This window comes from Bidens hawaiensis, unplaced genomic scaffold (assembly GCF_021521415.1).
Source record: "Bidens hawaiensis isolate Kalapana, Puna unplaced genomic scaffold, B.hawaiensis_p1.1 tig00010732_1, whole genome shotgun sequence".
NCBI lineage: Eukaryota > Viridiplantae > Streptophyta > Magnoliopsida > Asterales > Asteraceae > Bidens > Bidens hawaiensis.
In genome coordinates, this window is record NW_027491822.1 from 507418 (window position 1) to 520543 (window position 13126).

At 44.8% G+C, this 13126-nt stretch overlaps 1 protein-coding gene across 1 annotated transcript in view; it reads right to left on the bottom strand.

Annotated features, from left to right (window-relative positions):
• LOC143536097 (uncharacterized) overlaps nucleotides 1-12877 on the bottom strand; it is a 28300-nt gene extending 15423 nt beyond the window's left edge. The window contains exons 1-4 of the mRNA XM_077030168.1: nucleotides 11852-12877; nucleotides 11649-11777; nucleotides 11183-11564; nucleotides 10132-10970 (exon numbers count right to left, since the gene is read on the bottom strand). Of these exons, the coding sequence (XP_076886283.1) occupies nucleotides 10132-10970; nucleotides 11183-11564; nucleotides 11649-11777; nucleotides 11852-12877 (2376 nt within the window). The remainder of the gene's footprint in view (nucleotides 1-10131; nucleotides 10971-11182; nucleotides 11565-11648; nucleotides 11778-11851) is intronic.
• Between the last annotated feature and the right edge of the window lie 249 nt (nucleotides 12878-13126).

Below are 13126 nucleotides of genomic sequence, written 5' to 3' on the forward strand. Positions count from 1 at the left end.
ACGGTACATTATGCCTGCTAATCATCATTTATAACACTTTTAAGTTTTATATTTAAACGAGTTTTTATAACCCACACGTTGCGCTGGGTTTCTAACACGGAAAACAAATTCATATATATTTGAAATCTTAATGTTACTCAAAACACAAATTAAAATTATAATAACATTGAAGAGGTATGCACCCGCCTCAACACCGAGCGAGGCGGGTCAACCCACAAGATATAGACAAGAGGCTTGAAATCAAGATATTATAAAGGCACAAAGCCAAAACCTATGCGCATGACGCATATCACATATGCTCACGCATATCACATATGCTCATGCATCACATGCTCAGGCATCACATATGCTCACGCATCACATATGCTCACGCGTATCACATGCTCACGCATATCACATCTGCGCGTGGCGCATATCACATGCTTGTGCATATCACATTTGCGCATGAAACATCTGCGCGTGAGAATAAAGAGAAGACCTCGCGCATCCTCAGGATAGGCGCATATCACACATGCACATAATCAACCTCGTCCTTATCCAAATCAGGATTAGGGCAACCTTGATTGTGCACGTCAGACAACCTTCCAGAAGGTATATTTTTAAGGAATAAGAATATGCTGATGTTGACAGCAATGAAAGGTGGACAACTCAGCAAAACCCATGTGCTACCACGTGATTATAACCAACGAAAAAGCACCAGGTGTCCCAAGGACACGTGGCGCAAAGCAATTGGAGGAGGCCAACAAGGCCCTAATTGTGTCTGAGCCCAATCATTGGAAACCCTAGCACTATAAATACCACATCAACTCCACAAGGAGACACACACTCAATTACACAGTATTCATCTATATTAAGCAATACACTCCAATTTCCTTACTCTCATATTATTATCTTCTCCTACAAATTCTTATTCTCACACCGGAGGGTTACCCCAAAGAGGACCCCTCTGTCCCTTTCTGAGGGGTAAGTTTACGGTGCTGTTCATTTTGTAGGTGGAAGAATCCAGATTCCAGAGAACCATCGGTGAGATAGCATAATCACACCCGAGGAGAGTAGATCGTCTACCAGTGAGTCGATCCACGTTTCTTCATTGGCGCCATCCGTGGGACCACGGCAACAAAATCTCATCAGATCTCTAAAAAATTATCACCATGGTTTCTGGTGTTCGTAACGTCGATCAAGTTCTGGAGGATATTGAGCGTGAGGATGTTAATGAGGGACAGCAGTTTCTGAGGGTGCCGCGTGATTCTACGCGCACCACCAGTAGCCATCCCTTCATCACAACTCCTCATGGCCAAACTGAAACTCCTCCAGACGATCTCACGTTCCAAAATCTTACCGGCGCGAAACAAAAAGGCCCAATGGGTCCAGAAGATGAAACCAATGACCCTAAAGAATGGCTCATAAACGAGCAACGACGTCTAATGGACAAGTACAATGAGATGGTCAAACAGAAAAAGTTAGCCGACTTAACACAAAGGCTAGCGTTTGACAAGCAAACCATTCAAGGAACAAAAAGGGCGCGCGCGCCGGAAGAGGGTCACTCTGTTCACACTGAACACGCTGAGTTTAGTGATGAAGAAGTGCACAGCATGAGGAAGACGCGAGATACTCATGAGGAAGCAAGCTATGTGATCAGAGAGATACACGAAGGAATCTGTGGAATACATGCTGGCCCGCGCATGGTTGTTACCAAGGCAATGAGCGCAGGTTACTATTGGCCAGGCATGTACTTGGACGCTTTAAAAGAGATCCAAAAATGCAAAGCATGTCAGAGCTATGCGCCAAACACCATGCGGCCAAAGAACAACTTGATTCCGGTGACCTCCGCATGGCCTTTCCACAAATGGGCAATCGATATTGTGGGTCCCCTACCGCAAGCGCAAGGGCGAGTAAAATTTTTGGTAGTGGCAGTAGACTATTTCACAAAATGGGTTGAAGCCAAGCCACTAGCAAAAATCACAGCCGAAGCGATGAAGCAGTTCATCTGGAGCCACATCATATGCCGTTTTGGCTTGCCCATGGAAATTGTGAGCGATAATGGCAAGCAATTCACTGACAAGAAGATATCCAGCTGGCTCAAGGAATTGCGCATCAACTAAATTTTCACTTCAGTTTATCACCCTCAGGGGAATGGCCAAGTGGAACGCGCGAACCAAAGCTTGCTGAATGGGCTGAAGAAAAGGTTAGAGGGAGAATCCCATTCTTGGGTCGAAGAGCTACCTAATGTCCTGTGGGCACACAGGACATTAAGCAAAACCAGCAATGGCGAATCCCCGTTCAGCCTAACCTATAGAACGGAGGCCATGATTCCAGCAGAAATTGGATGCCCATCCCATAGAGTGCTCATGATGAGCAAGATTGATAACGAGCGCGAAAGAAGGTTGGATCTCAACTTACTTGAAGGGCGCAGAGAAGCGGCTATCATCAGTGAAGCCAAATACAAGAAAAAACTGGAAAAATATTACAACCAGCGCGTGAAAGAATGCCACTTCAAGAAAAATGATTTTGTCCTTCGAAACAATGAAGCTAGCCGCGCGATACCCCCGGGAAAAATGTCCCCCAATTGGGAGGGACCTTATCAAGTCTTGGAAGAATTGGGAAAAGGCGCATACGCCTTAAAAGATTTGAATGGAAAGAAGATCCCGCGCTCATGGAACGCAGCACAGCTTGGAAAATGTTTCATGTAAAAATTGTCAAATTTGTAATCAAGGCTCTTTAAGCCATTATGAATAATGATACGCGCTATCTTCTCTTAATGTGGATTCTATTACCTTTTGCATACATGTTTCACACTTCCCTTTATTAATTTTGAGCAATATGACAACATTGTATTGACATCAAAACGAAATAAAACGAAGTAAAACATACATGCGCGAGCTTCAAGCTCAAACGCGTTAACGAGTCTTAACTCTAAAACGTCAGGGCCTTAGCCCAATAATATGAGCCTTAGCTCAGGGCCTTAGCCCAATAATGTGAGCCTTAGCTCAAATCACTCACAACATCCATCCTACATGCTGCGCAGCCTGACCATAAAAATACCTAAGCACAACTAAGGCAAAGCAAAAGCCAAAACATAGTTGTTAAGGTCTCAGGTCGAGGTCGCGCATGAAATTGTAATGGATATCTGAGTAACACATATTGACACGTAAAGGCTAAAAAACTCATAATTCCATATAATAAATGCGCGATAACGTCGCGCAAAAGAGGAATAATGAAAACGCCAAGGCACGTGTCAACATAATCAAGATATGGCAAAATCACTTACAATATGACAAGGATTAAGTATAATAATTTCATAACAACCTTGTTCTTATTTCAACGTGCAAGCATATCTTATATTCAACAAGCAAACATGCAATATAAAGAGATGAATGGGGAATGCGCAAGATGCGAATAAGGAAAAAACAAAATTTCATTCCAAAGCATTGAAATTTACAAGTTTACAAGATGATGAGATACAAACTACAAATAAAAAACAAAAAACATGAAGGGCTTCTCGACGTCAGCCTCTTCATCATCCTCATCACCGCCCTCAGCATCTGGCGCAGCCTGCTCCTCGTCATCTCCAAACTGACCATAGTCAAGTTGTTCATCCTGAATGGAGTCTTCTATCACAATAGTGTCAGGAGCGGATCCTTTGGCCACGCCAGAGCCGCTAGCAGGGGCAGCATTCCCCGCGCCATCATCGCCGCCACCAGCCCCTTCGCACTCGTCAAGTAATTTCTTTAGCGCGCCGAGGTCGGGCTGGTCAGCAAGCGCGGATATCTGCAAATCATATGGAAAAATATGAGTACAAAAAAGACTTGGAAAATAAGTCAAGGTAATATCATTAAGGTTAAAATACCTGCCCAAGGATGGGAATGGTAGTATTCAAATACTTCTCCCCCATCTCGGCCATGTCTGCGCAGGCAACGTCGCTCTGATAAGGGTAGTCGGATGGGTTCTTCTTCAGCATCCCATATTCATAGCCATCCTTAAACCCTTCAGCTCGACCCACCAGGCGCGCGGCAGCGTTGCAATCCATCACAAGGGCCTGAAACTCGTCTGAGTATTTCATCGCATAAGCGCAACGAGTCATACCCTGTGAGACTAGCCATTGGTGATCCTGCGCGAGAGAAGAAACAGTCGTCTCGAGGGCAGGAATCTGAGAGTTTAACAACTCAACAGTTTCCTTAGTCTGTTTCAGCTCCTCTTTGTCGGACGCTGCTGCCGCCAAGGCTTCTTCCTTTTCCGCCCGCTCAGCATCAAGTGCTTCCTGGCTAGACGCTGCCGTCGCCAAGGCTTCATCTTTCTCGGCCTGCGCGGCCGCCAGCTCCTTCTTCAGGCGGGCAACCTCACTCTCCAGTGATGATTTGTCAGTTATAGACTGGACAAGAGCTTGGTCACGCGCCTCCGCGTCCAGCTCCAAGTCGCGCACTCTACGCGCGTACTTGGCCGCGTCCGCCTCGGCCGCCTGTAACTTCTCCCGCGCAGCCTGTAGCTCATGCCCGCGCTTCACGAAGGCGGTGTTGGCACTTGCTCTGTTCTCACTGAGCTCTGCTTGGAGCTTCTCAGCTCTCTCTCGAGCATCAGAAAGATGCCAAGCAGACACTTTAGCCTCTTGCTTGGCTTCCGCAAGAGCATCACGTACCTTTACGTAATCATAGCGAAGCTCTTGGGAGGCAGCAAAGAAAGCCGACCCAGCAAACAGATGATCGTTGAGCAAGTCATCGCGAGCGCGGCCCTCCTGAAACCTCCTTTCAGCTGGAGGCACAGAATGAGCCCAGAAGTCCGCACACACACCCATGGACTGAAATGAGCTGTCCTCAGTAACATTCCATCTCGGGCGGTAAATGTGATCGGCTTCCTGCAAACACAAAGTAATTATCTAAGTCATCAAAACACTAAGATGGAAGTCCGCGCAGCGGAGCAAAAACGAACCTATACCTGCGGGGATGAAGCAGAAAAGTCAGCGCCAGCCCCACGAGAGGATTCCGCCACGAAACCTCGTGGCGCTGCAGGGCTGGCGCGCCCACTGTCGGAGCCTTCAACTTGAACCTCCTCATCCTCCTCTGAAACAGGCCTTTTCTCCTGCGACCTTGAACCAAAATCAGTCTCGCGAGGAGGGCTGCGCGCAGGAGGAGGTGAGGGAGGTCTCGACGCCGCCAGGTCGGCGCGTAAAACGGCCTCCTGCTCCTTAGTAATCCCGATGAGGGGAGATTCAGCGCTTGCAGGAGCAAGAGCAGTACCAACGGCGCTGGCACCGGCGCCAGGAGTGCCGCCAGCAGCTTGTACGCCAGCAATGACTCCTATGAAAAAATCAACAAAAAGAAATGGTTCATGACTTGATCTAAAAGAAAAAAGTCAGAAAATAAAAGCGCAATACATACCTTGGCGCAACTCCGTTCGCGAGTCAAACATCGCCATGAAGTCCATTCTACCCTTTTTCGAGGGTAAAACAGGGGACTTCGAAGCGACCTCCGGCGCATGCTTGGCACCTTGTTGCGCCTGAGTTTGGTCCACCAAGGTCGCCGGCTCTACAAACATTTGAGACAGCAAAGATTCATTAGTAATTCTATCAGAATCGCGCTCATAGAACCATAAAGAATAAGCAAAGTATACCTGTCGAAGAGGAAACGGCAGGCGCAACGCCGCTTCCCTTTTCCGCCGCGCGAAGGGAGGAGGTAGTGGCACCATACCTCGTGTGGACAGGATGTCTGCCCACTTTTTGAGGCAGGGAAGACAAGGAAAACTTGGTGGTAAACACCTGGGTTTTCTCAAGTCCCTTCGCCTGAGTAGGAGGATCCTGAACTACAGGGGCATCATCTTTCTTCTGTTTCTTACTGGCCCCTGCGCCAGTTTTCCCTTTAGCCTTACGCTTTAGTTGGGGCACCTCAGCCTCCTCCTCCTCCTCCTCTTCCGCGAGCTCCAGCTCGTAGTTTTCGAGCACATCTACAATACGTGCAACGGAAATGTTAGTCAAATTTGGTATTATAAAGGCATAAGCATAAGTACAAAGGCTTACCAGGCGCATCGCTGTCAAAGAGAGATCCCAGATCAACAGGGATGAACATGTCATCAAAGCGATCGGGGAAGCCAACCTCCCCAGCGCCCAGCGCGACGGAGCCACCCTCCATATGCTCATCATAGGCGGCGTGGACATACTCCTTGCTGACTGCACAAAACAAGTCAAATGATATCAGCAAAACGAATTATATTCGCGCAGAAGTAATGCAATGAGATTAACTTACTCAAGCCGTCAACTTGGATAACGGGCTCAGTCGCGCTGTCGGCCCACCTCCTGCTCATACCAACCCCCACCAGCGCCTCCTCGCAAATGTTCTTGGCGGGGGATGGTTCGGCAGTCAACTTGTTTACCCAGGCGCCAGTTGGGTTCTTGAAGACACCCACATCCGCAGGCGCAGAAGAGATCGCGCGCATGGTCATGCGGATGGGGATCACACCAGCCCTGATATAGAAAAATCTCTCAGACCAGTCATGAAGGCTTTTGAATGAAACAGTGCAGCACTTGACCTTCTGACTGCGAGGAATAAATGAGAACCAAGAATCTTGGATCTTGGGCTTGTAAAAAAACTGAAAGCGCCGAGGGGTGGGCTCCTCGCGCTGAGATTTGCACATGAACTCAAAGTGAGTCATGCGCACGAGTCCAAACGGATGGACTTGGGATATATGAATCCCATAAAATTTAAGCAGCGCACCCACAAACCTTGTCATCGGGAGACGAAGGTTGCAGTGGGTGAAAAAATGTCAATAAAGGGATATATAGCCGGTGGGCGGGTCCGCCGCCGTTTGCCCGGCCGCCGACAGCATGCAGCCATACTCAGGGAGAAAACCCTGAGAGGCGATAAGGCTGTCAAAATCGGCCTGCCTCAGTTTGCAGGGGATCTCATCCCACTTCTTCACTGCCTTGGTCCTCCCTACCTCCTCCGATGAGGCCTCAGCAGCCCTCTTCCCCTTGCCGGTCTTCTTCAACGTAGACATCACTAACGATTTCACACGGCAATGGATGGGGGAGATTGTGTTGTCTGAGCTATCAGACATACAACTGTAAAAACGGACAAAGGATGCTTCTGAAGAACAGAGATCCGGAAGCAGAAGACAAGTAATCGGAATAGAATGAAAGAAAGGAAAGCTTCGAATAAACAACAAAGAAGATGAAGAATAAAAACTCTAAGGGCTTGCTTTTATAGGCCTAGGAGAGAGAAAATTTGGTACTGATCGGACTTCACGCGCCCCCACTCGCAGGTGTAAGCCAACGCGAGCGCGACACGTGTCCCTGACACTGTGTGAGGGAACACGAAAAGAAACGATACAGGTGCTGCCAGACTTCACGCGCCACCACTCGCAGGTACGGACCAACGCGAGCGCGACACGTGTTCCTGACACTATGTGAGGGGACATGAAAGGCAACTATAGCACCTCGAGCACACGAAAGGTCTGACACGTCTCCATCACTGACGCATGTCAGCAACAACCAACCACGTACAGAGACGACTCGTTTTCAACCAAAAGGATAGAATTTCGCGCACCGATGAGTAATAAGAAGAAAAGACAAACCCTATTAAAAGAGCAACCTATTAAGTCTAATATCTATCTTACCTCGCTCGCGCGAGACAAGACACACATTAGACTGGGGCTTGAAGAGGTATGCACCCGCCTCAACACCGAGCGAGGCGGGTCAACCCACAAGATATAGACAAGAGGCTTGAAATCAAGATATTATAAAGGCACAAAGCCAAAACCTATGCGCATGACGCATATCACATATGCTCACGCATATCACATATGCTCATGCATCACATGCTCAGGCATCACATATGCTCATGCATCACATATGCTCAGGCATCACATATGCTCACGCATCACATATGCTCACGCGTATCACATGCTCACGCATATCACATCTGCGCGTGGCGCATATCACATGCTTGTGCATATCACATTTGCGCATGAAACATCTGCGCGTGAGAATAAAGAGAAGACCTCGCGCATCCTCAGGATAGGCGCATATCACACATGCACATAATCAACCTCGTCCTTATCCAAATCAGGATTAGGGCAACCTTGATTGTGCATGTCAGACAACCTTCCAGAAGGTATCTTTTTAAGGAATAAGAATATGCTGATGTTGACAGCAATGAAAGGTGGACAACTCAGCAAAACCCATGTGCTACCACGTGATTATAACCAACGAAAAAGCACCAGGTGTCCCAAGGACACGTGGCGCAAAGCAATTGGAGGAGGCCAACAAGGCCCTAATTGGGTCTGAGCCCAATCATTGGAAACCCTAGCACTATAAATACCACATCAACTCCACAAGGAGACACACACTCAATTACACAGTATTCAGCTATATTAAGCAATACACTCCAATTTCCTTACTCTCATATTATTATCTTCTCCTACAAATTCTTATTCTCACACCAGAGGGTTACCCCAAAGAGGACCCCTCTGTCCCTTTCTGAGGGGTAAGTTTACGGTGCTATTCATTTTGTAGGTGGAAGAATCCAGATTCCAGAGAACCATCGGTGAGATAGCATAATCACACCCGAGGAGAGTAGATCGTCTACCAGTGAGTCGATCCACGTTTCTTCAAACATCAAGCACAAAGTCATTAACTGAAAAGTCATAACATTACCTAAAAAAAATCAAAATATAAATCAAATTATTTGAGGATTAGATTTTCATCTTACGTCAGATAGCAAAGTGCCATCATAGACTGAAGATTTAAGCAACAAATGAGAACAACATAAAAACATCACCCATTGCCACTGCCATTGGCAGCCAAAAATGGCACCGACACAATGCACTAACGTGTCAACAACCAGCAACCACATACCGCCACGCCACCATAGCATCATCGTGTACCGCCACGACGAATCAAATCACTGCCAGCCACCGCCACCATCCTCAACAACCAACGACAAAACGCCACCACGTCACAAAGCATTAAAGCCCAATCGCCGTCGCCACCATCACAACATCACGTTTATAGTTTTGTAGTACGCAACTTTGGTTTCTGATTCGATTTTAAACTACCATAACTTGGTTTGATTTTTGGTTTCGATCGTAAACAGGGCCGACTGGGGGTGGTGCTGGTTGGACCGTCAGCCAGGGCGCGTAATTTTTTGGGGCCAAAATTTTTTATATGTACATTTAAAAATATAAAACTTATAAAATATGATTTGATCTATAATTTGTCTAATAATTATTGGCCAAAAACCCTTTTTATCCATAATCCATTTAATCAACTTTAAATTATTGGGTCCAAAGTAAAAACTAAAAAAAAATCAAATGCAAAATAAAAGAAATAGCTATCGATTATAATTATTTCTTGGCTCATTCATTCTCTGCGAAGGCTGAACAAAACATGAACAACAACCAATCCAACCGACCACCACTGTTCGTTCGTTGTGACCACCAGGCTCCTTCGTGGCTGACCAAGCCAGCCACCAATGACCAATGTATGTATGTATGTTTTTTTTTTCAATGTTTGGAGAGCTTCATGAATCATCGATTAATCATTAGCTATTGCAGTATTTGATTTTAATAATATATTTTTCTATGTTTATTGTTATAACATTTAGCGTCGTTTAAAAAATTAGCTTATATATTTCGTTATTTGTTAGGGCTATGGGCCTTCTTATTTCGGCTCGGCCGAGATATTTAAATCCTCGGAGATGGCCATGATCGTAAACTTTTCAAACCGAGTAAACCGAACCGATGAACACTAAAAGTACAAGTGAAATGTGTTTCAATGAATCAAAAGATATGACTAACGTGTAAAAATGGTAATTTAATTAAACTTATGTTTTATCTCAAAAGACTTGAGGTTCCAGAGTCTTAAAAGAAGAACTTGCAGAACACAACAAGGTTTACAAGGGAGAACAATCCAATTCAACAGTCTGATCAACAGTTTTTCAAACTTTTTGCAGATATTATTCTAATTTGCTACTTACATATTCATCTGATGTACATAAAACCAATTTACTTGGACACCTCTGTTGCCATTTGATCAAATATCATTATTGAAATTGTTTGAATAATACATTTCAAGTTCATGATTCCAATTTCAATCTGTAGCATTAACAGTTAGATTCCAACTCCTCAAGATCAAGAAGGTGTTACATATGTACTCGGCCGCCACAGCGACTTTCGGCCACTGATCACCCGCTTTCCATCTAGCTTAACCTCCCAATCTAACGACCTTAAATGTTTCTCCAATTCGGTAATCATACTTGCTTCATCGCGAGCGATCAACACTCCACCCGGTCTCAAAATCCTATCAATCTCCGCCATTAAACCTTTAATCCTGCACCTCTCTTTCACCTTCGAAAACAAATGGTCCGCGTGGAGAAGATCATACGTTCGAGGATATGTGCTAAACGACTCGCACCAATCATGGTAGATTCCTACAAGACCTCTTTCGAATATCATCGGTAATGTATCTGGTGATGACGAATCTACATTCACTACATTTAACACCCATAGTTTTAAATCCTTCAATGCTGCAGCGAACCCACCGTAACCAGCTCTCATGTCCATAACATTTCGCACATTCGACCACTTAATCCCTAAGTTACGAGTATATGTTTTCTTGATCACTTGTTTCCAATATTCATAATCTTGTATAAAGTCTCGTGGAGCGGGTTTCCCGTCGATGCCCATTTGGGTTTTGTTTAACCAGTAGGGCGGTTTCTGAACCCGGGCTGGCCAGTCTTCGGGCCAATGTGAACCTCTTTCCGTGTCACCCATTGGGACCATATGTGCACATGTTTGTAAAGGTACATACCAAGAAAAGTTAGGATCATCATCGGGTTTACATATGGGAGGCTGGTGTGGCTTTACTACCTCGTAACATGCATTCGTGTCTGGTTTGTGGTAGATGGCAACGCCCATCGCGTTTGGTTTATCCTTCTTGATGGTCACAAGCTCCCAACACAATGCCACCGTCAAAGCAGACATCTCTGATTAATAAAACAAACAAACAAAAGTAATCAGCTTGTTAAACATACCCAATAAAATCTCACTGGTAGCAGGTCAAGTATGAGATAATAGCAAAATTTTCATCTATACCAAAAGATAGAGAGATTGCACCAATGGGACATAGCTCATCTCTTACTAATGAGTGTACCCAAATTATTTCAAGAAATCATAAAGCATAACTATAGTATTACACCTTTCCATATTTGGACATCTTCTTCAAGTGTTCCATAAACAGGTGTTCCTGACCAAACGAAATAGCCTCCGGGGCGAAGCAAGCGGTTAACTTCCAAAAGAAGAATGCCACCATCTTTATGCCAAGGTACTTTACATCGAACACAATGCACAAGATCAAACACCCTACTTGGAAACGGAAGGCGTTGAGTGCCCATGACAGCCGAGATCGCGGGTATCCCTCGTTCTAATGCGAATTGGATTTGAGATTCTTGATCATCTTTAGGCGCGAATGACATTGTTAAAACCTCTTTATCAAATAGGTACCCTCCAAAATTAGCCACACCGCACCCTACATCAAGTACCACTCGCGTGCGCTTCCCCCACGCTATCTCAGGCACCACCTGTTGTTCTTAGATAGAAAATAAACCAATTAAAAAAGATGTCACAAGATGTATATTAAAGTTAATAGTTTGGTTTGTTGTTACCTCTTGTAGAAAGTTGATATAATGAAGAGCTCCTTTTAGGAATGTGATGAATTCTCCTGTCACCTTTATCCAGTTTTGGTTACCCTTAAAATTTGCTAAGGCCTTGTTTGGCATATTATGAAGCCATATCTGTAATTAAAATCCGTTAAACATTTAAATTTAAGTAATGATGTTTTTATGTAAATTAAAATATTAATCAATACTTTATCTCTACTTTGACGCCATGAAATAGGTGTCTTGTAGTCATTTGGAAGAGGGACTAGACACAAAGGAGGCTCATTTCGGCATCGTCTCTTTATCCCATTATCCAAACAAGGCATATAGTCTGCCCCGGTTGTCACATTGCATAAACTCCATTTGTAACTGTCGATAAAACCGCCAACACGACCGTTAGCGACACTTGACTTCCCTGCTTTAATAGGTATGGTGATGTTGTTAGTTATGATCGGTTCTATCTTAGCTTGCTCCATTTTGTTTCTAACATCGCGCACCTCTTGACTTTCGACATGCGCCTGTGTCTCGGCTGCCACTGAGTGAGATTCTATCGGCCCGTCCTCATGTTGTTCTTGTTCATCTTCTGGTTGATTCTCTGTCCCTTTCTTGCGGTCTTGATCCGTCGTTTCTTGTTCCAAATCACGGATATCGTCCTCTTGATTCACATTCTCACTTTGTTGATCAGCATTCTTTTTTGTTTTGTCGTCGTGTTCTTCGTTTTTCGATGCTTTTTCTTCGATGTCCGAATCAGTTGATGTTTCAACATCTTGTTCTTCTTTTCCCTCCTCTTGGTGTTCCTCAGCCTCTTGTTTCCCAGCATCACTATCATTCAAACTCTGGGCATCGTCATCATCCACAACATTATTATTAATATTCACGATCTCTTGTTGCGGTTCCTCTTCGATTTCCGCTAACCAATCCCTATCGTCATCAAGCTTATAACCATTGTGAACAGGTTCGTCATCATCTTGGGGTTTCTGTTCATCATCATGTGGCACAACATGATCACTATGAATGTGTTCATAAACACTTGTATTAGTATCAATCGGGATTTTACGATTCGATTTTAAAAACGAGGAATCACCGTAAGGGGTGTTTGGTGGAGAAGTTGTGGAGTTGGAGATTAGTATCCAGACACCAAACACACAGACTGTTACAAGCACCGCCGTGGTGACGGTGGATGAACATGAACCACCAGACTGCCTTTTGCTGCCACGTGTTTTTCCGATCGCCATAGGATGAGGGGAAGTAGAGTTGACGAGGTGGGAAAGACATGAAGAAAGATGAGAATATTCAGCAAGGTTTGTGGAGTTCATATGTCTTGAGATCCAAAATAAATGGGGTAGTTTATTAATGTTGTTACACTATTTTCTTCTTATATCATGCAACAACCATAACATTGTACAAAACGAAAATTATATAGATAAAAAATATAATATCCAAGTATCACACTTTGATCGGGCTTTTAACAAATTAAACAAAAC